General features: G+C 40.3%; 1 protein-coding gene across 1 annotated transcript in view; it reads left to right on the plus strand.

Moving 5' to 3' along the window:
- The window catches only part of PCDH15 (protocadherin related 15), a 532,120-nt gene that overhangs the window by 291,043 nt on the left and 218,328 nt on the right, over positions 1-22,749 (plus strand). Inside the window, exons 14-16 of the mRNA XM_032231542.1 lie at positions 2,098-2,291; positions 9,202-9,334; positions 15,282-15,361. Coding sequence (XP_032087433.1) covers positions 2,098-2,291; positions 9,202-9,334; positions 15,282-15,361 — 407 coding nt within the window. The remainder of the gene's footprint in view (positions 1-2,097; positions 2,292-9,201; positions 9,335-15,281; positions 15,362-22,749) is intronic.

Here is a 22,749-nt window from a genome sequence, read left to right on the forward strand (position 1 = left end):
TCAGCCACGCTGTTCCATGGCAATTTTCACAACACGATTCAAATAGCTAAAATAAATATATGCTAATAGCGAATGACTCTGAGAAATGGTCTTATTGAAGTGTAGTAGCTGGAAAGCAAACTGCAAGTTTCAATTTATATCAGCAGGAAATAATCAAGTTAGGCATTTGGGAATGAGTCCAATTTGCCCAAACTTTTTAGTTCATGACAGATATTGAACTACAAGAGTCAAGATATCTTATTAGCTTTTCCATGTTTTGGTCAAAAATATCTCTGATAATGAGAGCTCTGTCCAGCTGAACTAACCTTTGTTTTAAAATGACAGTAACAAATGAAATGTGGCATGACTATAAAAGACACAGTATTGTTAAAGACAGGATGCAATGGAAGTTTCCTAGAGCTTTCTTTTTGCACAAAGCAAATCGGGCTTTCCTTGAGCGGTAAGCAAACAGATCCATCACTGTCAAGTTTTGAGTACTGCTTATTTTTAGGGAAGAAAATTACCGCTCCTGTATGAGATACACAGAGAGAGAAGAAAGGATCCTTGTTTTAACTGCTTTTAGGGATTCGGGAATGTCCAGGATCATATAAACCGGCGCCTATCTACCAAAGACACCTGCAATTCGTACACTGGGAACCATAGGGCAGTATGACAGTTCTGTGATTGTAATGCTCCCTTTCAGACACATTTTTTGCCCCCTCCAAATGTTATTCAGATAACTTCTCTTTTCAAAGCATGCCCATTTGTAAATTTAATTAACTTTGTTAATTTAGGTATTTGTGATTCTACCAGTTCTCCTTTTCATGTTGTCACAATAAAACTTGGCCTGGTTCCTAGCGTGTAATTAAATGGTTGGGACTGGTATTTTTTGTGAAAAGCGTTGATTTATCTTCTTCTCCCATCCCCTGAACTGGAGAAGGCCTATTATAACACTTTTCAAAGAAGCCTTCAATCTTTATTAATAGCATTAATTTAGGAGATCAGCAACTACATGCAGTTCCACAAAGGAATGTTTACATGATTAAAATAATAGTTTCACAGTTTTAGCAGGGAAAAGGCACCTCGTTGAGTTGAGTACTTTAAGACCACAGCGGATGCTGTCAGCCATTCAAAAGATGAGTTTTTATTTTGAAGGAAGTCCTACTGTGCTTAATTGGTTTTACTCCTTAGTAAATGAGTTTACAGCTACATCTTTAAAGTAATTATTCTCAATAGAAACCACGGCAGGCCTGTGGCTGTTAATCATCCAGGCATAACTTATATACAGAAGCCATGGGGGGTGGGGGGAATCCCACCCATCATTGTCCTCTCAAACAAGAAAAGATGGGTGCATGTGAACATATTTGATGAACAGGTCGGTGCATATTAATTTAACCACTGAGATGTTTCAGTTCTGAATGACTGGCCCTGGCTGGATTGTGTTCCTGTGAGACAAATATTACTGTTGGTGGCATTATTGATTAGTCACTAGTGAACAGTATATTTCTTGCAGCTGTATCCATGTTGTTTTTATAATCATCTCCATCCTTTCAACTCATTCCACTCCAATGTTTATAAGGATAATGGCACACTTCAGAGCAAAATGGGATGTGGTACAGTAAGCTTTTCAACCTAATTAATGTTTAATCATGTATCTTTTATTTTAATATTTAGCTGCCTTAAATACCTCCAGATTTTTTAAAAAATAGTAATGTAAAATGGTAATCAATGCTGATATCCTAGGACAAAGAGATCCCTAAATATAACTCAGTAATCACACTCCTGGGTTAACTAATGCTTTTCTTTTCTTATAACGGTGTCCCTTAACCTTGGCTAGTTGAAGAAAGGTGGACTTCAACTCCCAGAATTTGTCAGCCAGCATAGCTGACTGAGGAATTCTGGGAGTTAAAGTCTACCCATCATCAAGTGGCCAAGATTGAGAAACATTGCTTTATATTATTTGTTTATATTCTAGGCTGCAGGTTTTTATATCCTGTAGTAACGTCTGATTGTTTAGGTCTGATATCATAGGATATGCCATCACCCCCCTCTGATGTACTTTAACTCTTCTTGTGATACCAACAATAAACCTAGAATGTTGATTCTTTTCAACTGCAGCTTACTGCCATGGATGCAGATGAAGGTCCAAATGGACAGATTAGATATGAAATCTTGGCTGGTGACCAGGGAGACTTCATAATCAATGATAAGACAGGCCTTATCACCATTGCACCAGGAATTACACTGGTAGTAGGTCGGTCCTACGCCCTCACAGTCAAAGCATCTGACAGCGCTCCACTGGCACAGAAAAGGTATGTCATATCTGACTTTATTTGTTTAGCTATCCAAGATGGGAAATTAACTTTTCAACTCTATGAAGAAGTATGAAGTCAAGGCCAGGAATTTTATATATCTGAACTATCCATCTCCCTCAAAGAGGGACTTTGTGTGGTGTTTAATTAAATTGTATATACAAATAAGATGTTACACTTAACATTTTAGAATTAAAATTTGTAAAACGGTAACAAAAATTTAAGGAGGCAAATGAATTAAACCCTGTTTAAAAAAATAGATTACAATGGCAAAAGAAGGTCTCTCATGATACCAACCAATCCCACAACTACATGTTCTTTTGGGTTCCCCATGCTAGGCTCTCTATACTGCTCTACAGAGTAGAGAGTTGTTCTCTGACAGAAAACCACTTGAAGAAACTAGAAGCATTTGAAATGTGGATTTACAGGTGGCGGTTACATATAAGTTGGGTTGACAAGATCAGAAATGAGGAGGTGATAAGCCACCTGGGAAAGCCAAGGGAAATAATCAAAACCATAAAAAAGCAAAAGAATATTTTGGACATGTGATGCAACACCCAGAAAAATAAGGAATACTTCACTTAGTCCTCCAAGGAAAGATTGAAGACAAACGAGGTCCAGGCAAAAGAAGAACATCATGGCTTCAAAATCTAAGGGGCTGATTTGGACAAAACTCAACAGCACTTTTTTCGTGCAGCTGTTGATAAAAATAAGATCACCAACATCATCACCACTTCCAATGATGGACATGGCACAAGAAGAAGAAGTTGCAAGGCTGCAGAATCATGTTTTAACTCTTTCTCAAAAGGCCAGGAGAGCAGATGCCCACCTCACCTCTGGGGGCAGAATATTCCAAAGTGTGGGGGCAAAAACAGAGATGGCTCTCTTTCTAGACCCCACCAGTCAGAATTCTTTAACTGGCGGGGTCCATAGCATACCTTCTTTGCCTGACCAAGTGGATGTGGTGCAATGAAACTGATTTATTGTACATGAAAAGCTGTAAGTAGAGACCATTTATTGAAATAGATAAAGATACACCACATATGGAGTGGGATGGAATTTTCTATTCTATCTAGGTCATGATTGGGTTTTCATTTTTAAATTTAACTTTATGTTATACTTTATACTACAGCTTTTTATTTTTCCATCTCAAGATGATAAGAAATTTTGCTGCTCTTTTTTTGGCAACCACATTATTAAAAACTTGAGAACACAATCAGAATAAGTTGTGGAGGCTGAGACCTGTTGTAAAAGAATAGTAATCCCAAGTAGTCCTGATGGAGTAGTAGATGGCTTCTTTGAAAGAAGCACATCTACTATCCTTTACCAATTTATTTATTGGTTTGTTTATTTATTTATTTATTTATTTGCATATTTATTATTTCTACAAATAACACAAGGCAGTGAACATATCCACCACATGTTCCTCCTCCTCCTATTTTCTCCCCAATAACCCTGGGAGGTGAGTTGGCTGAAAGAGAATGACCGGCCCAAATCCTCCAGCTGGGTTTCATGGCTAAGGTGGGATTTGAACTCACGGTCTCCCGCTTTTTAGTTGCTTACAGCACAATGTCATACTTCTGTCTACTTAGCAATAGCAATAGCAGTTAGACTTATATACCGCTTCATAGGGTTTTCAGCCCTCTCTAAGCGGTTTACAGAGTCAGCATATCGCCCCCACAGTCTGGGTCCTCATTTCACCCACCTCGGAAGGATGGAAGGCTGAGTCAACCTTGAGCCGGTGAGATTAGAACCGCTGAACTGCAGATAACAGTCAGCTGAAGCAGCCTGCAGTGCTGCATTTAACCACTGCGCCACCTCGGCTCTACTTGAAAATAAACCTATTGAATTTACTGGATCTTACTCTCAGGTAAGGATATTTGGGTCTGCAGCCTTTCCTTTTGCACATTTCAACCTGGATCACAAAGGAAATGAAATTATACCCAGTGCATACCTATCACTATCCAATAAGTTCAGTGGATCAAAAATGGTTTGACGTTTCTAAAAAAAAAAAAGACAACTCTGTTTGTTTAGCCTGCTAAGTGTCAGCCTAAAGGTCAATGAATCAAGTGTGTTAATTTAGCGTCACCCATATCAATGACTGTCAGCTTAAGGGGCTGAGAAGGAGCGAAAGGAAGAGAGAAGCTTAAAGCAATGGAAGCACAAATAGCAACTGCTTCTGTAAATTGCCATATATCATTTAACGGTAATATCTCCAACTATCCTGGAACTGAAAGGATCACTGAGCTGAAGATAATTTTTTTTTCTCCCCAGGCAATGCATTCTTATGGTGTCCCTTAACTCAATTTGGAACACAAATTGCAAGCTAAGCAAATATTCGACAAAGAATCAAATATGCCCCAATGAAATCCGCACTGGAAACAGCAACCTCATTCGGTTCCTAATTTTTGACATGTTAGAGCTGGGAAGCATAGAGTAGAAGAGCAAGATTTTTTTTTTCTTAAACCCAGTGTGGAGAAGAAACATAATGAGTGATTCAAAAATATACAGCACACAGTTAAACAGAAAAGGTTTAGTTTTGCATACAGATTATAGCTTGGAGGGAAGTCCTCAAGTGTGAATGTCAATATATTTCACAGAACAAAACTTTAAAATATACCATGGTTATATACATAATTACAAATGCACACTATTCTAAACATTTAACATGACTCACACATTCCTTCTGCACTATCCAAATGGAATGCATATGACATATTTTCTATATACAGTGGCAATGTGATGACTCTTCTAGAAGCTGATAGGTCTTCTGGAAGCATGTCATGAAGGGTAACATCTATCGGCAACTCTTAAAAGCAGCCGTACCTTTTCTTGGAATCCTGTGTTTTTCTACTCTTCAAACCTTCTCTTTTTTGGCAAAAAATATTTAAAAAAAGAATTGGTCATATTTCCAAAAAACATGGAAAGGCACCTATATATTGAGGAAAGAATTTAGAGGTCTTCAGTTCTGAACATTCTCAGTTTCTTTATCCTGTGAAATAGCCAAGAAAAGGAAAATGCAACAAAATAAAAGAAATGTAAGCAAAGTCCAAAACATATATTTTAATTGTAGGCTTAGCTAGTGCTCTGGTGATCCCATTATCTCTACCTCTTTCATCCACTTCTTCTTTCATCTTTCTCTCTCTCTCTCCAGTATATGGAAGCAACAAAACATTTCCACCTTAGTAGAAATACTTCCACTGGCTTTTGATATGCAACATAGTCCATAAATCCTAGACCTGATTGCAGTGGTGAAATTCAAAATATTTTACTACTGGTTCTGTAGGCATGGCTTGGTGGATGTGGCAGGGGAAGGGCACTGCAAAATCTCCATTCCCACCCCACTTTGGGGCCAGCCAGAAGTGGTATTTGCCGGTTCTCCGAACTACCTAAAATTTTTGCTACCAGTTCTCCAGAACCTGCTGAATTTCATCCCTGCCTGACTGGAAAATTGAATTTGTAGGGCCACATTTAAGTAGAAAGACACTTTCTCTCTTCCCCCTGCATAATTTTGTCACAATCGTTTCCACAATGTTTTGGCAACAACATTTCTTTCCCTCCCACAAAAAGATGGAGACTGCAGCTGTGCTGTTCCTCTCCTTATGGTGGTGAACTTTTCCTTAAGTGGAGCTATTTCCCCAATTTCTCTTCCTCAAAATAAATAGATCAAGAATATGATGGAGCTTTTCATGCACAGTTCTTTAATTATTTAGCTTCTCTTTTATTCAATTTTGGGATTTTGGATGTAGATGGAGGTAGAGATTAGATCCAACATATGTGATTTCATTTTGCTACTGTCTGCATTCTGAATAACATAGAACTAAAACAGAATTACTGACATAATAAACCTATGTGGAAATCTATAAAGTGGACATTCCAAATGTAATACTTAAATGTCAATGACTTTAAATGATTCTTATAATAATATTAAGCAATTTGGATGCATATTTACATTTTGGCTTGTCACCAGTCATGTAGCATTGTAAACACTTAAATTCAAATATATCTTCATACCTATAAGGATTAGATATCTTAAATGTACATTCTTCTTAAAGTGCCAGAATAAACCCAGACTGTACAAACTCTATTGAGCTGTAGTATGTGCAATCCTTAGGGGTTTTTTTTCCTGGTGCCTAAATTAGAAAGCTGATTTTTTTAAAAATCTATTTTTTTTTTAATAAATGTTTTTTAATTTTAATTGAAACAAGTACAGCATCTTTCTTTACATCTGTAGAAAATGTATCAATCGATTACAGATCCTCCACGGTCAACAAACATAACTCATATTAACTTAAGCATTATTATATATCCATTTTCATTTGACTGTAATTATTATTTAAAAGTATTAATACAAGTAATAATCTTGAACAATACCTGCCCACACCAGTGGGAAAAGAAAAAATCAAAAAGAAAAGGCAAAAAAAAAAAAAAATAGAACAAAAAAAAAAAGACAAAAACGACAAAGGACAAGGCAGGAAAAAAAAAACACAGGTATCTATTATAAAAAAGAAGAAGTATATCAAGTGGTTACAACATCCTTTGGTGCTTCTCTTCCATTAACTCATATTAATTCAAATATCTTAACTCAAATGTTTACCATATTAGCATCATTATACCTCCAGTTTTAATTACCTATAGTTATTTAAACATCCTTCATCCTTAGCTAAGTCAAAGAATTAATCCATAACACATGCTGACATTTCATTTACTTACTTATAAAGTCCTCTATTTACATCAAATCCTCATATCCTATTTTAGCTGAACATCCATAATATTTAGTTATATCATATATCATAACATTTTCCCAGTATTGATTAACATTTGATTGTATGTATTTTATTTAGTTCTATCTATTCTATTTTTTTTCTGATGCAATTTTTAATAGCAGATTTCAAAAATCAAATCAGTGTAATATTTGGTATCTTGTTTTGATTTTTAAAAATAAAAGTAAATATATTTCCATCAATAACAATAGCAATAGCAGGAAGGGAGGGAGTGGACTGGGAGAGAGGAGTGGTAGAGGGGGAGGGGAAGTAGGGTAGAGGGGAATGATGGAGGGAAGATAGCAAGTTGGAGGGGGGTGGAAGAAAGAGGTGTATGGAGAGAGGAAGAGGTATATTGGGTTTCTATTTGAGTTTGAGTCTTATTTTATTTATATTTCTGGGGGTATTGTTGACAAGAGGAATTGCTGTGATTATTGTTTAATGTTGTATGGCCCCGGTTATGCACAGTATATATGTGACTGTATGAAAATGAAAAATGGAAAATAAAAACATTAATTTTCAAAAAAAATAGGTTTTCTTAGAAGAGAATATGAGAGAAATGAAGTCCCTGAGAGACTAAGAGAAAATGGTTGAAAGGAGGAAAGAAAGAAAAGGATTTTCTAGTAGGGTAGAATGAAACTTAGTAAATATAATCAACGGTATATATTCAATAAAATGTGTGAAGATATAGATTAAAACTACTACTTGTGGATAACTAATTAAATGAAATGTTTACTGTATAAAATATGTATTATTAAGAGTAAAACAGAAGAATAGATGGAAATGATATGTTAAGCTTGATCAACTTTGAGAGGCAAAAAGGGTATTGTTTATATATTAAAGAAAAAAATTAAATTAAGCAGGAGAAAACGGAATAAAAATAAGATGACTGAAATGCAAAATGGAAATATGATGTAAAATGTTATATGCATAATAGAAGATGTAGAGGGGGGGGAACCAGGACAACACTTTGTTCATAAAAAAATATGTAACAAGAAATAAATAAATAACTTTGTACAAAAAAAAAAACAATAGCAATAGCAGTTAGACTTATATACCGCTTCATAGGGCTTTCAGCCCTCTCTAAGCGGTTTACAGAGTCAGCATATTGCCCCCAACAACAATTCGGGTCCTCATTTTACCCACCTCGGAAGGATGGAAGGCTGAGTCAACCCTGAGCCGGTGAGATTTGAACAGCCGAACTGCAGAACTGCAGTCAGCTGAAGTAGCCTGCAGTGCTGCATTTAACCACTGCGCCACCTCGGCTCTAAGTAATCTAATCAAAGGACTGAGTTTATAAATATGTTTATTTGAGCACCCCTTCCCCCCCCCAAAAAAAGGCTTATTTTTGAGAAAGTGTTACGGTCATTAAAAGCATACTGCACATTATTTTAATCCTCATTGAGATAGCTTTCATATTACTACTTAGAGCTTAAAACGTGGTAGGAAATTTAAGTTTTCTTAAGGCCCCTGCAGCCTCTTCAGTGCAGATAGGGCTCTTCTCTGTTTTAATGGGAATGGAAACAGCTTTACTTATTTATCAGGACTACAACACAAATTAGAAGCTGCTGATTGGGTTCCACCACAAAACCGCGGATGACAAAATTGCGGTCGACGAAAGCGCGTATGTGACGTCATCACAGCGCGATGAAAAAGATCGAAAAATGTAAAAATAAAGCGAAAACCTTCCCCTAACCCCCCCAAACCTAACCCTAAACCTAACCCTAAACCTAACCCTTAACCTAACCCTAAACCTAACCCTAAACCTTACCCTTAACCTAACGAAAAACCTAACGCTAACCCTTAACCTAACGCTAAACGTAACGCTAACACTCTAAACCTAACCCTAACCCTTAACCTAACCCTAACCCTAACCCTTAACCTAATGCTTACCTTTATGTGAATCGGCTTGCTGTAATTTAATTTTTATTTCAATTTTTCGATCTTTTTCGTCCCGTTGTGATGACGTCACATACGCGATTTCGTCGACCGTGCTTTTGTGGAATGCGGTTTTGACGGGTCACGGCTGATTGGGGCTCTTCTCTTTGTTTAGACACCCTGAATGCTTAATGCGATATAACATTTAGAGTTTGATAGAGGGAAAGTGTTATAATTTGATTTTGACTGAATTCTGTTTGTCCTTTCAGGAGTTCCATCACTACTGTTTACATCGAGGTGCTTCCTCCTAACAATCAAAGTCCACCTCGCTTCCCTCAACAGATGTACAGTCTTGAGCTCAGTGAGGCCATGCGAATTGGTGCCATTTTGCTGAATTTGCAGGTACAGAATGCTTCAATGTAAGCATTTACAAAGCTCTTTCTGTTTATGCGTATGAGTTGAATTATTTGTAAATGACTCCCGATTTTGCTCGGGCAACTTTTGCATGATAGATTGTCGAAATCTTAGCTAACATTCAACACTTTCCCCCAATTGGTTTATAGAATAATCCATGCATATTGTTACGTAGCCTGTCTGACGCTGATGAGATGAATAAGCACCTAAGAGTTTAATTTTGCTCCGATGAAATAGCAAGCACTCCATAACTCCATAACGCAGGCATCCAGTATTCTCTTATCTTGGATTTCATGTGATAGAATTCTATGGATCAGTTACCTTCTCGGGGAAAACACATTCATCACTGTAAATCTTATTGAGGGACCCTTGCAAGATTTCTGGAGTCCAAAACTGCTGTTTTGCAGTATCTGTAATAACACCCATCCATCATATCATAGAGATCTTTTGGATCATTATGGAAAACTATTGAAACCAGTGAGATATCTCTGTAGATAATGCGTCATGTTCTGCATTTTTTCCATCTCTTTATGTGCAGTAGTAGGAAGTGTGCTTTGCATGTAAGCTTCAAGGTTACATTTCTGGTATTTCCAACAAGGGCAGAAGAAATTGCATTTGGTAACATAATAAAGCTGCACTAGCTTGTACTGATCAATGACATGACCCAGCATAGGAGAACTTGTGTTATTTCATTTTAAGTTCTTAGAACAGCAAATATGACAGTTTTTCTCATGCTGTTCCCAACACTAACTTGAACATTTCATAATTAAAGGGGGAGGGAACATTCTGCTTTTAACAATTATTACAGAAAAGAACACTAATTATACTGAAAAGAAAGGAAAATATATCAGGAAAATTAACATTTCATTCATTAGGGTACCTGTGGGCCATGGCTTACTAGTGGGCCGTGAGGGGTTTTCAACCAGGACACAGAAATGGTCAGCGAACCCATGTGTACATTCTCACTTGTGCAAGCAGCAGTGAGCCAGATCCACATGCTCAATTTAAGTGAGCAGCAGGGGTGTGTGCATGTTGATGTGTGTATGTTGCTCACACAATGTTGTGGCCCACCGGCAGCCAGCAGAGCTGGCAGAAGAGTCGGACAGTGAAGATGTTGGGGAGGAACTTGGGCCAGTCCTGGGGGCTGAAGAAAGCTCAGACGAGGACTCTGCGTCGGAGGCAGAGAGGGTGCTAGACAGCAGTGAGGCAGAGGAACAGCTGGAGCCTGTTCCCAGTGCACACATGCGCAGAGCTGCCAGAAGACAGGAACAACTAAGAAAGCAGGGTCGACTTAGGAGTAAATCCCCACCTTGGAGATGATTGGCCCCTCCCATAGGAAACAAAAGAGGAGCGAATGGGGAGGGGGCTTTTGCAGGAAGCAATTCATTCATTTGGTCGTTTCAAGAGTGGAAAGTTCTGTTTGTGACTATAAGAGACTCTGTGCCAAGTTTCGCCTTGTCCTGCATTTGGAAACTAGTCATCTGGCAGTTCTCCAAATGAGATAAGGTTCGTGTTGATAAATATTCCTTGGAAACACTGTTTGCTAAGCCTTGCTGACTGTGAATGAAAGGAATTCACAGTCATGTAAATAAAAGGGGTTTTGCCGGGACCAAGACTCGTCTTCTTGCTTTTTAAGGGAGCCTGGTTCAGAACACACAAGTAGAGCTGCACATGTGTTCATTTACCGGCTGCTCACAAAGAACCATCGCGCCTTCTCCACCCCCTCACCAGCTCATAGAGTTGGAAACATTGGGGAACTCTGCCCAACATTTCCAATGCAGTATGCATATACATATATACATACATACACACACACACACACACACACACACACACACACACATACATATACATATACATATACATATACATATACATATACATATATATTTATTTGTGCTGATAAATAAATAAAGGGAGACTAGTATAGATCTATTTCAAGCTATTTAGCTCTCATCAGCTAGCCACACCCTTACTGGGATTCGAACCTGTGCTGTATTGCATCTTAGGCAAACGTCTTAGCCATCAAGCCACAGGTCTCCTCCTTATAAGGTCTCCTCCTTATTTTTTTTTATTTGTGCTGATAAATAAATTAAAAAAACCCACAAATATAACAAAGGCAACAGTAAAAATATTGGGTTTCTGTCGTGATGGACTCTTGTGACGAGCCGATTGACAGATGATGGAAGCAGTTAGCTTCCTCCCATAATTGGGGCTTACCAGGGGTTGTGACACTATATATATATATATATATATATATATATATATATATATATATATATATATATATATATATATATATATATATATATATATATAATTTATTTATTTATTTATCAGCACAAATACAACACAAATGTAAGAAAGGCAACAGTAAAAATATTGGGCTTTCTGTCTGGATGGTCTCCCTCCCCTCTCGACATGTATGGTTATGCGACTGTTGTTTACTTTTATTATTTGTATTTTGTCTTTTTATGTTCCCCTTTTTCCCCCTTGAATTGTTCGCCGCCCTGAGTCCTCCCGGAGAAGGGCGGCATACAAATAATAAAATTCTAATTCTAATTTTTGTGACGAGCCGATGGACAGAGAATGGAAGCAGTTAGCTTCCTCCCATAATTGGGGCATACCAGGGGTTGTGACACTAAATACATACATACATACATACATACATACATACATACATACATACATACATACATACATGATAATTTTAGCCCATGCCACCATTTTCATGCCCAGAGGTCTAGTGCTTTTAACCAAATCACGCTTTTTCATTACGGCCTTGCCATGCCTAAAAACAGAAAGTTGGGGCAGTTGAAATTTTACCTCAGAAAAGCACAGAATCCCAACCAACGTTGTGCTTATATTGCAGCAGGCAACCTGTAGGGGCCAATTCTATCCACTTGGTTTGGTTTCAGTAATAGATTTCCTGACAGAAAAAGAACCTCCATCTCCTCAGGGTTTCAAGCCATTTATGGCCTCTTCCTGCATCTGTACCTTTTGAAGCAGCATTCTGGAAATAATTTCCAATGCTGGAAGTATTTTAACATGAAAATAAATGGATTGGAAGAGGTACACCTGTGTCACTTCTGTTTCTCTGGGTTTGTTAGCTCTGTCGGAGACTATGTAGCTTGACCAGGACAACCGGTGGTAATCATGCTTAGGAGGCAGGAGATAATGATATAGCCCCAAAAGATAGAATCAGTAAGCTCAGCCTGATAATTTTTCTTTCTTCCTATTTTTTTAACTTTAGGGATCCCTTCAATCAAGCAACGTTCACATTTTAACTGCATAATTGGGGGGAGGGGTTTTCCAGAGATCACTCATGATGAAACTTGAGGTTCGAGGTTCGAGGTTCATTTTATTTATATGCCGCCTTATTCGCGGCGGGACTCAGGGCGGCGCACAAACCCAAAGGAGGGGAAGGGAAACACAAGAACTACAACAAAAAGTACAGAGAATTTAAAACAACCAACAGCCACATGCTTCGAGAGGGGAAGGGAACTCATTGACCCCAGGCCTGCCGACACAGCCAGGTTTTAACGGCTTTTCGGAAGGCCTGGAGAGAGGTGAGGGTCTGAATCTCTGCGGGGAGCTCGTTCCAAAGGGCCGGAGCCGCCACAGAGAAGGCCTTCTCCCGGGTAGTAGCCAGATGACATTGGCTAGTAGAAGGCACCCGGAGGAGGCCTAATCTGTGTGATCTAATGGGTCTTTGGGAGGGTCTCGCGTCCTGCAGTTCGACCACGCAGATTCATATGCTGAAGCTTCCCTAACATAATAATAATCCCCGATATTTGCCATTAATAGGCAACATTTACTACGAACTTATTTCAAGTAATCCAGATACAGCCAAGCAAAAATAGGGATAGAAGACAGAACTCAGGCTTATCTGTCAAACATCAACTCAAAGGACTGGCTGATTAATAATAGATTAGTTATGGGTGAGGGATTCAGAAACTTCAGTAAGTTTTTTTTTTCTATTCTTTAGCATAATAAAAAGAAGTCAACGTTCCATGCCAACCAATCTGTTTGTTGTCCCATTAAATTAAGGCTTCTGATCTATCTATCTATCTATCTATCTATCTATCTATCTATCTATTTATCTATCTATCTAATCTTATGAGCCGCAGTGGCGCAGTGGTTAGAGTGCAGTACTGCAGGCTACTTCTGCTGACTGCCAGCTGACTGCAATTTGGCAGGTTGTATCTCACCAGGCTCAAGGTTGACTTAGCCTTCCATCCTTCCAATGTTGGTAAAATGAGGACCCAGATTGTTGGGGAGCATTATGCTGACTCTGTAAACCGCTTAGAGAAGGCTGTAAAGCACTGTGAAGCGGTATATAAGTTTAAGTTCTATCATCAATCTATTTGAAAAACAGATTTGGAAGGGACCTTGGAGGTCTTCTCATCCAACCCCTTGCTCGAGCAGGACACCCTGTACAATTTCAGACAAATGTTTGTCCAGTATTCTGAACTGCCCATCTCTTTCAAAGAGTCCTTCTCTGGACAGTGTACAGTAAAGTATCAAAATATATAAGAGTATATTAAAAAATGTTAGAGTTAAAATGTTTTTAAAATGTAAATAAATTAAGGAGTCAAGAATATTTAAATCCTGTTAGAATTTACTTGACAAAGGCAGAGGGAAGGCTCTCATAGCGCTAACCAACCGAATGACTGTGGTCATACAGAGTCGTGTTTAACTTCTTTTGGAAGGTGAGGAGATTGGAGGCTACCTTACTCTCCCAGGGAAGAATATTCTGTAGACTCATTTCATTATATTCTAGATCTAGATTGTCCTCCCTAAAACAGTTGAAGTTCTTTAACTGATGGGGTCAGCAACATACCTTACCATTCTGACTGGATGGGACAGGCCACAGGAATAGTATTCACTTACCCTCCCTACCAGTTCGCAAATGTGACCCCTTTCGTGCATGTGCTTTGACTTGAAAATGTGCCTAAATGAAAATGTGCCTAAATAGAGCCGGGGTGGGCAGGTGGGCCCGGCGAACTGGTCTGAACCCTGGCAGAATACCACCTCTGACAGGCCAGTGTGATGGGATCAAGAATAATGTTCAAGAAATATTTGAATCCAGTGGTTCAATGATGATACATTTGGAAATTTGGAATAAAAATGTTCTTTGCTTAGATTATTTGTTTGTATGACTGATGTTGAACCAAACCACATTTAGATTATGTTTACAAACACTGCAAGGAGGATCCGGCTAAAATCCGTAATTTCAAAGCTGTGTTCCTCTATTTGTCACATTGAACTCAGAGGATTTTATTTAAGAGTAGACACTTACTAGATTTCTATGCCAATGGTACTTTAATGTGCTTAATTTTGACTGGAATGTGTTTTCTATTATTAAACAGATACAGTTTGTTATTATCTTGCTTAATTTATGGTATTATCTGATCACTTTTTTTTTCAAACCATCTGTTGCTCTGTAGGATTTTTGTGCTGCATATTTTAAGAAGCATACAAATAAGGGCATGATTTAAATAAACATTTTTATGACTTATTTTACTAGTTTCTTTAAAAAAAAATCAGTCATAAATAGTCCCTTCTGCATCATTCTGAGAATAATGTGAAGAATATACTGCCTGTATAAAAGGACCCCTTTTTAAATAAACTCATTGTTGACTAAATCTTAAGTATGCAAATATTTTAATTTTGTGAAATTCCAATAGGCAATTATCATTCTTATCACAGCATATTCTCATGCAGCCAAAATGCAGCCATTCTCCAGAGGGGATAAACACTATAATGATCAGGCCGTTGAGAGTTAAAGCTGTCAAATATTAAACTGTTATGAGCTGATTAGCATTTCAAATGTGTTGTCCATCACTATGCGGCATTTTTTTTAAAAAAACTTAAAAAAAGAAATCAAGTCTCTTATGCCACTTCTTGTGTTGTTGTTGTTTTTGTTTTTAAGGCAATTGATCGAGAAGGTGATCCTATAAAATACCTCATACAAAATGGAGACCCCCAACATGTATTTAATCTTTCTGAAACGTAAGTCAATTTTTTTTCCCCTTTGAATGGCAATCAATGAACAAATCAATTTTAGTTAAGCTGCTTTTCTCTCTCTCTCCCCCATTCAGTCATGTCTGGTTCTTGGAGACCTTCTGGATGAATCCCTGCAGGTTTCTTGCAAAGTTTTTTTTTCAGAGGCGGTTTGCCCTTGCGTGCTTCCAAGGGCTGAGAGAAAGTGACTGGCCCAAGGTCACCCAGATGGCTTTGTGCTCAAGACAGCACTAGAATTCATAGTCTTCTACTTTTTAGCCTAATGCCTTAACCCAGGGTTGTCAAACTTTCAGGCCGTGGGCCAAATGCGTCACACACTGGTCACTCCCATGCCTGATTTAGTGTAGAGGGGAAAAGGTCCAATACGTCACATGACTATGCCACAGGGGTGGGTTTCAACCAGTTTGCGGCGGTCCCTGCAAACCGGTTGGTCGCTGAACCCGGAAGTAAGTAACTTCCGGGAACGGCGAAGGGCCCGCCCGCCCGCCCACGGTCCTTACCCGGTTTTGATGAGTTCTGCGCTTCCACGCATGCGCAGGATGCATACAGCGCCTGCGCGATCATCCAGGAGCAGTTGGAGCATCGCGCAGACACTAGTACGCATGCGTGCACCGCGCGCATGCACGAGGACGCCGCCGGCCCAGTTCCAACCGAACCGGTTGGAACGGGGCGAGAAACCCACCCCTGCTATGCCATGATGATGCAAGTTTGACACCCCTAACTTAACCACTACACCAAACTGGCTCTCTAATCAGCTATACAAATTGTACAAATATATATCAGTTTACTGATGAAAATGTGTGTAGTGATAATAACCTCTATGAATTTGAAGCAATTTTCATGGTCGTGACTAAGTTAGGCCTACCCACCCAGACAATTAATTCAGAGCTACAAATCAGAATAATCTACATTACAATAATTTTACTTTGCCTTATAATAAGTGTGATGTAGTAATATATGGATAGACGATTGACAGACTTGCAAACCCTTTGAATCAATGACATATCTTTATGATAGGCTTCCAAACACATCTACTTTCATCTCTGTTTTCCACGCAAGCTTATTCAGATTCACAAAAGAAAGTACCATTGGAACTTCCTTCCTTCTCTGTAAGCGTAGGATTACAGCACATACTTCTAACTTCTCAGCCCAATTTAAATAGCAGATTGTGTGCAAATAAGTTTCCAGTCATAACTATTCAGTTCTTCGAAGCTGAGCTCTCTCTCATATTTAATAGCAGCCTTGTAAATGTGCTAAACTTTAAAATCGTACATCTGAGACCATTTATTTATTATAAATGTTTGATTGGGTAAAAACCCACTGAGATGGAAACTTCCATTATGAGAACAACCTGGGATTAATTAGAAGCCTTTAGATTTGCCAGGTTTTCCGCTAATGACAGTGACTTTTTTTTAAAAAAAAGTGTTAATTCTAGTCTTAAAAATGAAATGTGCTTTAATAAGAAAGACCTTTTGGGACTATTGTTTTAATTCAACCCCAGATATTCCAGACATTACTACCGAGAAAGCTTTTAGCTTTCTTCCTAAATTAATGCCACATTAATGAAAAGCCATAGCAAACTGAAAGGTACATGTACTAGAAACAGTGAAAAATCCTTTTTTTTTAGAATCTGCCATTTGCGAAGCTATTACTTGTCTGAATATTAATTATAAAAAGGAAAGAAGGAAGCTGTATTTTTTTATTTTAAAAAAGTAAATTTGAAGCTTTATGATTGTGTTTCCCGAACTCAACAGTTGTATTAAAACAAAAGAAATGACTAGTTCTTCAACAGTTGAGTACTGCATAAGCAGGATAAAGACTAAATCTGTGGATGTTGTGGTAATTTCTTTTAAAGCTCATATTGTAATTTTGTTAATGCAGAACCAGCTTTATTTCGGTGATTTACTTTCTGCGTAGGGAACAACATATCAAAGACTGAAAATATTAATTCTTGTGGAATGTAATTGGATATTTAAGAACTGTCATGGTTATCATTTTGGAAGTCATATCCAACATCTAATTTTGCATTAGATTGAAATGCGTTATTATGGACTGGGATGTATATTTAGAACCAAATCTCTTTGAAAGTAAGGAATACAAGAAGTGATGAATATTACAGCTGTTTCTTGAGGTTTGTTGAAATGAAGCTGACCTAATCAACTTTGGCTAAAATTCATAGTTCCACACATTAGCCAGGCTGCTTATGGAAAGATTCAGCACTGATTCATGCTTCCATTTTAGAAAGGGCAAACCTAATAGAAGTTTAGGATGACACTTAGAAAATCAAATGTAGCTACTCAATTTGTGTAATTTTTTTTAAGGTTTCCTACAGACAGGATTTAGTAAAATGGGAAACCAGAACTCCATGTCATATGTAACCTCATTTGTGTGTGTGTGTGTGTGTGAATTCTATGTCCTGAATTTATCCAGTATGTCTGGTTTTGCAGATTTATAGGTTACATGGGACAATTGCTGTTTTTAAAAAAGTGTTTAGCTTACTCACAATGCAACAAAGCTGCCTGTAACCATTCTGATTCCCCAAATCAGCAGACGTTAACAAAGAAATTTACTTCCTTAAAACACTGTTTTGCTGTATTCCCAGTACAGCATTTATCTACCTGTCTCTGTCTCTGTCTGTCTGTCTGTCTCTCTGTGTGTGTCTTTCTCTCTCTCTCTTCCTCCCTCCCTCTCCCCCTTCTCTCTTTAAAAGTTAGACAAAACGAAAAGTAGGAAAATAATCTGAGAATGCAGCATAGGGACCACTCTGTTTGCAAAGACAAACTACGCTGGCAAGGTGACTGGTTTTCAAAATTTCTCAAGAACATCAGCAGAACGTTATATTGAAGCAGATACTCTGTCAATAGAAAAGAGGACAATTCATGCCTTGGGAGGTCAGGAACCCAGCAAGACAGTGACTGAATTTATAATGCAGTGAACCACAGGTTATCCCAACACCAATTCAGAGCCATCATCCCATTATCTCAAAGTTCACACCTTTCACACCTCTTTTGTAGTGCACACAGTTTTCCAACCACATGAGAGTCTCGGATTTCAGTCAGAGCCAGGAGGTTTTTAAGAAATAGCAGGAAAAACTTGGTTTTTCTTTGCTCATGTCTCGGTTAAAGTGCAATCCCACCATCCAACGAATGAAAGAAAATATACTAACAGAAAAAAAGTGGTCCTTATTGCCAATCCCTTTCTTCTTTGTGGGTTCCATTCTCCCTTATCGATGAAAAGCAGTGCCTTATTTCTTGTGTGTTGTGCTCTTTTTTTCATACAGTTGGATGACTGCTCTGACTTTCCTGACCTCCCCACTTCTAATAGTTACTAGCTTGCAGAAATAATCCAACAACATAGAAAGTGTCATAGGGAGAGGCTTGAAATGCAACCATGACATCTGACATTTATTTTGTGCTAGGAAGAAAAGAGTATCGTAGAGATTTACAGTATGGCTTCCAGATTTTGAGTGCTAACAAGTAATAGCAATAGCAATAGCAGTTAGACTTATATACCGCTTCATAGGGCTTTCAGCCCACTCTAAGCGGTTTACAGAGTCAGCATATCGCCCCCCAACAACAATCCGGGTCCTCATTTTACCCACCTCGGAAGGATGGAAGGCTGAGTCAACCCTGAGCCGGTGAGATTTGGACAGCCGAACTGCAGAACTAGCAGTCAGCTGAATAGCCTGCAGTGCTGCATTTAACCACTGCGCCACCTTGGCTCTTACTCATTACATCATCATCATCACCACCACCACCACCATCATCATCATCATCATCATCATCTTTTAATGACACCATAATCCCTTGCAGGGTGGAGTCTGGGCAACTGAATAGCAATAGCAATATCAGTTAGACTTACATACCGCTTCATAGGGCTTTCAGCCCTCTCTAAGCGGTTTACAGAGTCAGCATATTGCCCCCAACAATCCGGATCCTCATTTTACCCACCTCGGAAGGATGGAAGGCTGAGTCAACCTTGAGCCGGTGAGATTTGAACAGCCGAACTGCAGAACTGCAGTCAGCTGAAATAGCCTGCAGTGCTGCACTGTAACCACTGCGCCACCTCGGCTTTTGGAGCTAGCAGAGTATTTAAATGGCCTGATGCCCTTCCTGTCACCAGTGCAGAGCTTTGTTCAGCAGATATATTTTCATTGTGCCCAAAGAGAGAAATATCTGCCTCTACCTAGGATCGAACTCACAATCGCCTGCTGATTGTGAAGCGAGAGCTCCACCTCTAGGCCACTGCACCACCTTAAGTAACTCATTACATGGATATAGAGAATTCAAACTCTTTGCTACTATCCAAGTAGACATCCATATGTAGCAGGGGGGAGGAGGAAAAAAAAGGATAGCAATATAGCAGTAGACTTATATACCGCTTCATAGGCCTTTCAGGCCTCTCTAAGCGGTTTACAGAGAGTCAGCATATTGCCCCCAACAATCTGGGTCCTCATTTTACCCACCTCGGAAGGATGGAAGGCTGAGTCAACCCTGAGCCGGTGAGATTTGAACCGCTGACCTGCTGATCTAGCAGTAGCCTGCAGTGCTGCATTTAACCACTGCGCCACCTTGGCTCTTAGGAGAGTTTGGGAGGAAGGGAAGGAGGCAGAGGGAGTGCAGGAGAAGGAAGGAGGGGCTTGGCTGGGGAGAGGGAAAGGAAGAGAAAGAAAAGAGAGGGAAAAGAGCAAGGAAAAAGGAGGTGAAACCAAGAGGAAAAGGGGAGACAAGGGGGGAGGAAAGCAGAGGCTTTGTGGACCAAGCCTGAGGGAGATAAGGGAATAGGATAGAAGCTTCTATGGGCCAAGCCTGAGGGAGACAAGAGAATAGGATAGCAGAGACTTCTGTGGACCAAACCTGAGGGAGACAAGAGAATAGGATAGCAGAGACTTCTGTGGACCAAACCTGAGGGAGACAAGAGAATAGGATAGCAGAGACTTCTGTGGACCAAACCTGAGGGAGACAAGAGAATAGGATAGCAGAGACTTCTGTGGACCAAACCTGAGGGAGACAAGAGAATAGGATAGCAGAGACTTCTGTGGACCAAGCCTGAGGGAGACAAGAGAATAGGGTAGCAGAGGCTTGTGTGGACCAAGCCTGAGGGAGGCAAGAGAATAGGATAGCAGAGACTTCTGTGGACCAAACCTGAGGGAGACAAGAGAATAGGGTAGCAGAGGCTTGTGTGGACCAAGCCTGAGGGAGAGAAGAGAATGGGATAGCAGAGACTTCTGTGGACCAAACCTGAGGGAGACAAGAGAATAGGATAGCAGAGACTTCTGTGGACCAAACCTGAGGGAGACAAGAGAATAGGGTAGCAGAGGCTTGTGCGGACCAAGCCTGAGGGAGAGAAGAGAATGGGATAGCAGAGACTTCTGTGGACCAAACCTGAGGGAGACGAGAATAGGGTAGCAGAGGCTTGTGTGGACCAAGCCTGAGGGAGGCAAGAGAATAGGATAGCAGAGACTTCTGTGGACCAAACGTGAGGGAGACAAGAGAATAGGGTAGCAGAGGCTTGTGTGGACCAAGCCTGAGGGAGAGAAGAGAATGGGATAGCAGAGACTTCTGTGGACCAAACCTGAGGGAGACAAGAGAATAGGGTAGCAGAGGCTTGTGTGGACCAAGCCTGAGGGAGAGAAGAGAATGGGATAGCAGAGACTTCTGTGGACCAAACCTGAGGGAGACAAGAGAATAGGATAGCAGAGACTTCTGTGGACCAAGCCTGAAGGAGACAAGAGAATAGGGTAGCAGAGGCTTGTGTGGACCAAGCCTGAGGGAGGCAAGAGAATAGGATAGCAGAGACTTCTGTGGACCAAACCTGAGGGAGACAAGAGAATAGGGTAGCAGAGGCTTGTGTGGACCAAGCCTGAGGGAGAGAAGAGAATGGGATAGCAGAGACTTCTGTGGACCAAACCTGAGGGAGACAAGAGAATAGGATAGCAGAGACTTCTGTGGACCAAACCTGAGGGAGACAAGAGAATAGGATAGCAGAGACTTCTGTGGACCAAACCTGAGGGAGACAAGAGAATAGGGTAGCAGAGGCTTGTGTGGACCAAGCCTGAGGGAGAGAAGAGAATGGGATAGCAGAGACTTCTGTGGACCAAACCTGAGGGAGACAAGAGAATAGGATAGCAGAGACTTCTGTGGACCAAGCCTCAGGGAGACAAGAGAATAGGGTAGCAGAGGCTTGTGTGGACCAAGCCTGAGGGAGGCAAGAGAATAGGATAGCAGAGACTTCTGTGGACCAAACCTGAGGGAGACAAGAGAATAGGGTAGCAGAGGCTTGTGCGGACCAAGCCTGAGGGAGAGAAGAGAATGGGATAGCAGAGACTTCTGTGGACCAAACCTGAGGGAGACGAGAATAGGGTAGCAGAGGCTTGTGTGGACCAAGCCTGAGGGAGGCAAGAGAATAGGATAGCAGAGACTTCTGTGGACCAAACGTGAGGGAGACAAGAGAATAGGGTAGCAGAGGGTTGTGTGGACCAAGCCTGAGGGAGAGAAGAGAATGGGATAGCAGAGACTTCTGTGGACCAAACCTGAGGGAGACAAGAGAATAGGGTAGCAGAGGCTTGTGTGGACCAAGCCTGAGGGAGAGAAGAGAATGGGATAGCAGAGACTTCTGTGGACCAAACCTGAGGGAGACAAGAGAATAGGATAGCAGAGACTTCTGTGGACCAAACCTGAGGGAGACAAGAGAATAGGATAGCAGAGACTTCTGTGGACCAAACCTGAGGGAGACAAGAGAATAGGATAGCAGAGACTTCTGTGGACCAAACCTGAGGGAGACAAGAGAATAGTCTAGCAGAGACTTCTGTGGACCAAGCCTGAGGGAGACAAGAGAATAGGGTAGCAGAGGCTTGTGTGGACCAAGCCTGAGGGAGGCAAGAGAATAGGATAGCAGAGACTTCTGTGGACCAAACCTGAGGGAGACAAGAGAATAGGGTAGCAGAGGCTTGTGTGGACCAAGCCTGAGGGAGAGAAGAGAATGGGATAGCAGAGACTTCTGTGGACCAAACCTGAGGGAGACAAGAGAATAGGATAGCAGAGACTTCTGTGGACCAAACCTGAGGGAGACAAGAGAATAGGATAGCAGAGACTTCTGTGGACCAAACCTGAGGGAGACAAGAGAATAGGGTAGCAGAGGCTTGTGTGGACCAAGCCTGAGGGAGACAAGAGAATAGGGTAGCAGAGGCTTGTGTGGACCAAGCCTGAGGGAGGCAAGAGAATAGGATAGCAGAGACTTCTGTGGACCAAACCTGAGGGAGACAAGAGAATAGGGTAGCAGAGGCTTGTGTGGACCAAGCCTGAGGGAGAGAAGAGAATGGGATAGCAGAGACTTCTGTGGACCAAACCTGAGGGAGACGAGAATAGGGTAGCAGA

Source organism: Thamnophis elegans, chromosome 15, assembly GCF_009769535.1.
Source record: "Thamnophis elegans isolate rThaEle1 chromosome 15, rThaEle1.pri, whole genome shotgun sequence".
NCBI lineage: Eukaryota > Metazoa > Chordata > Lepidosauria > Squamata > Colubridae > Thamnophis > Thamnophis elegans.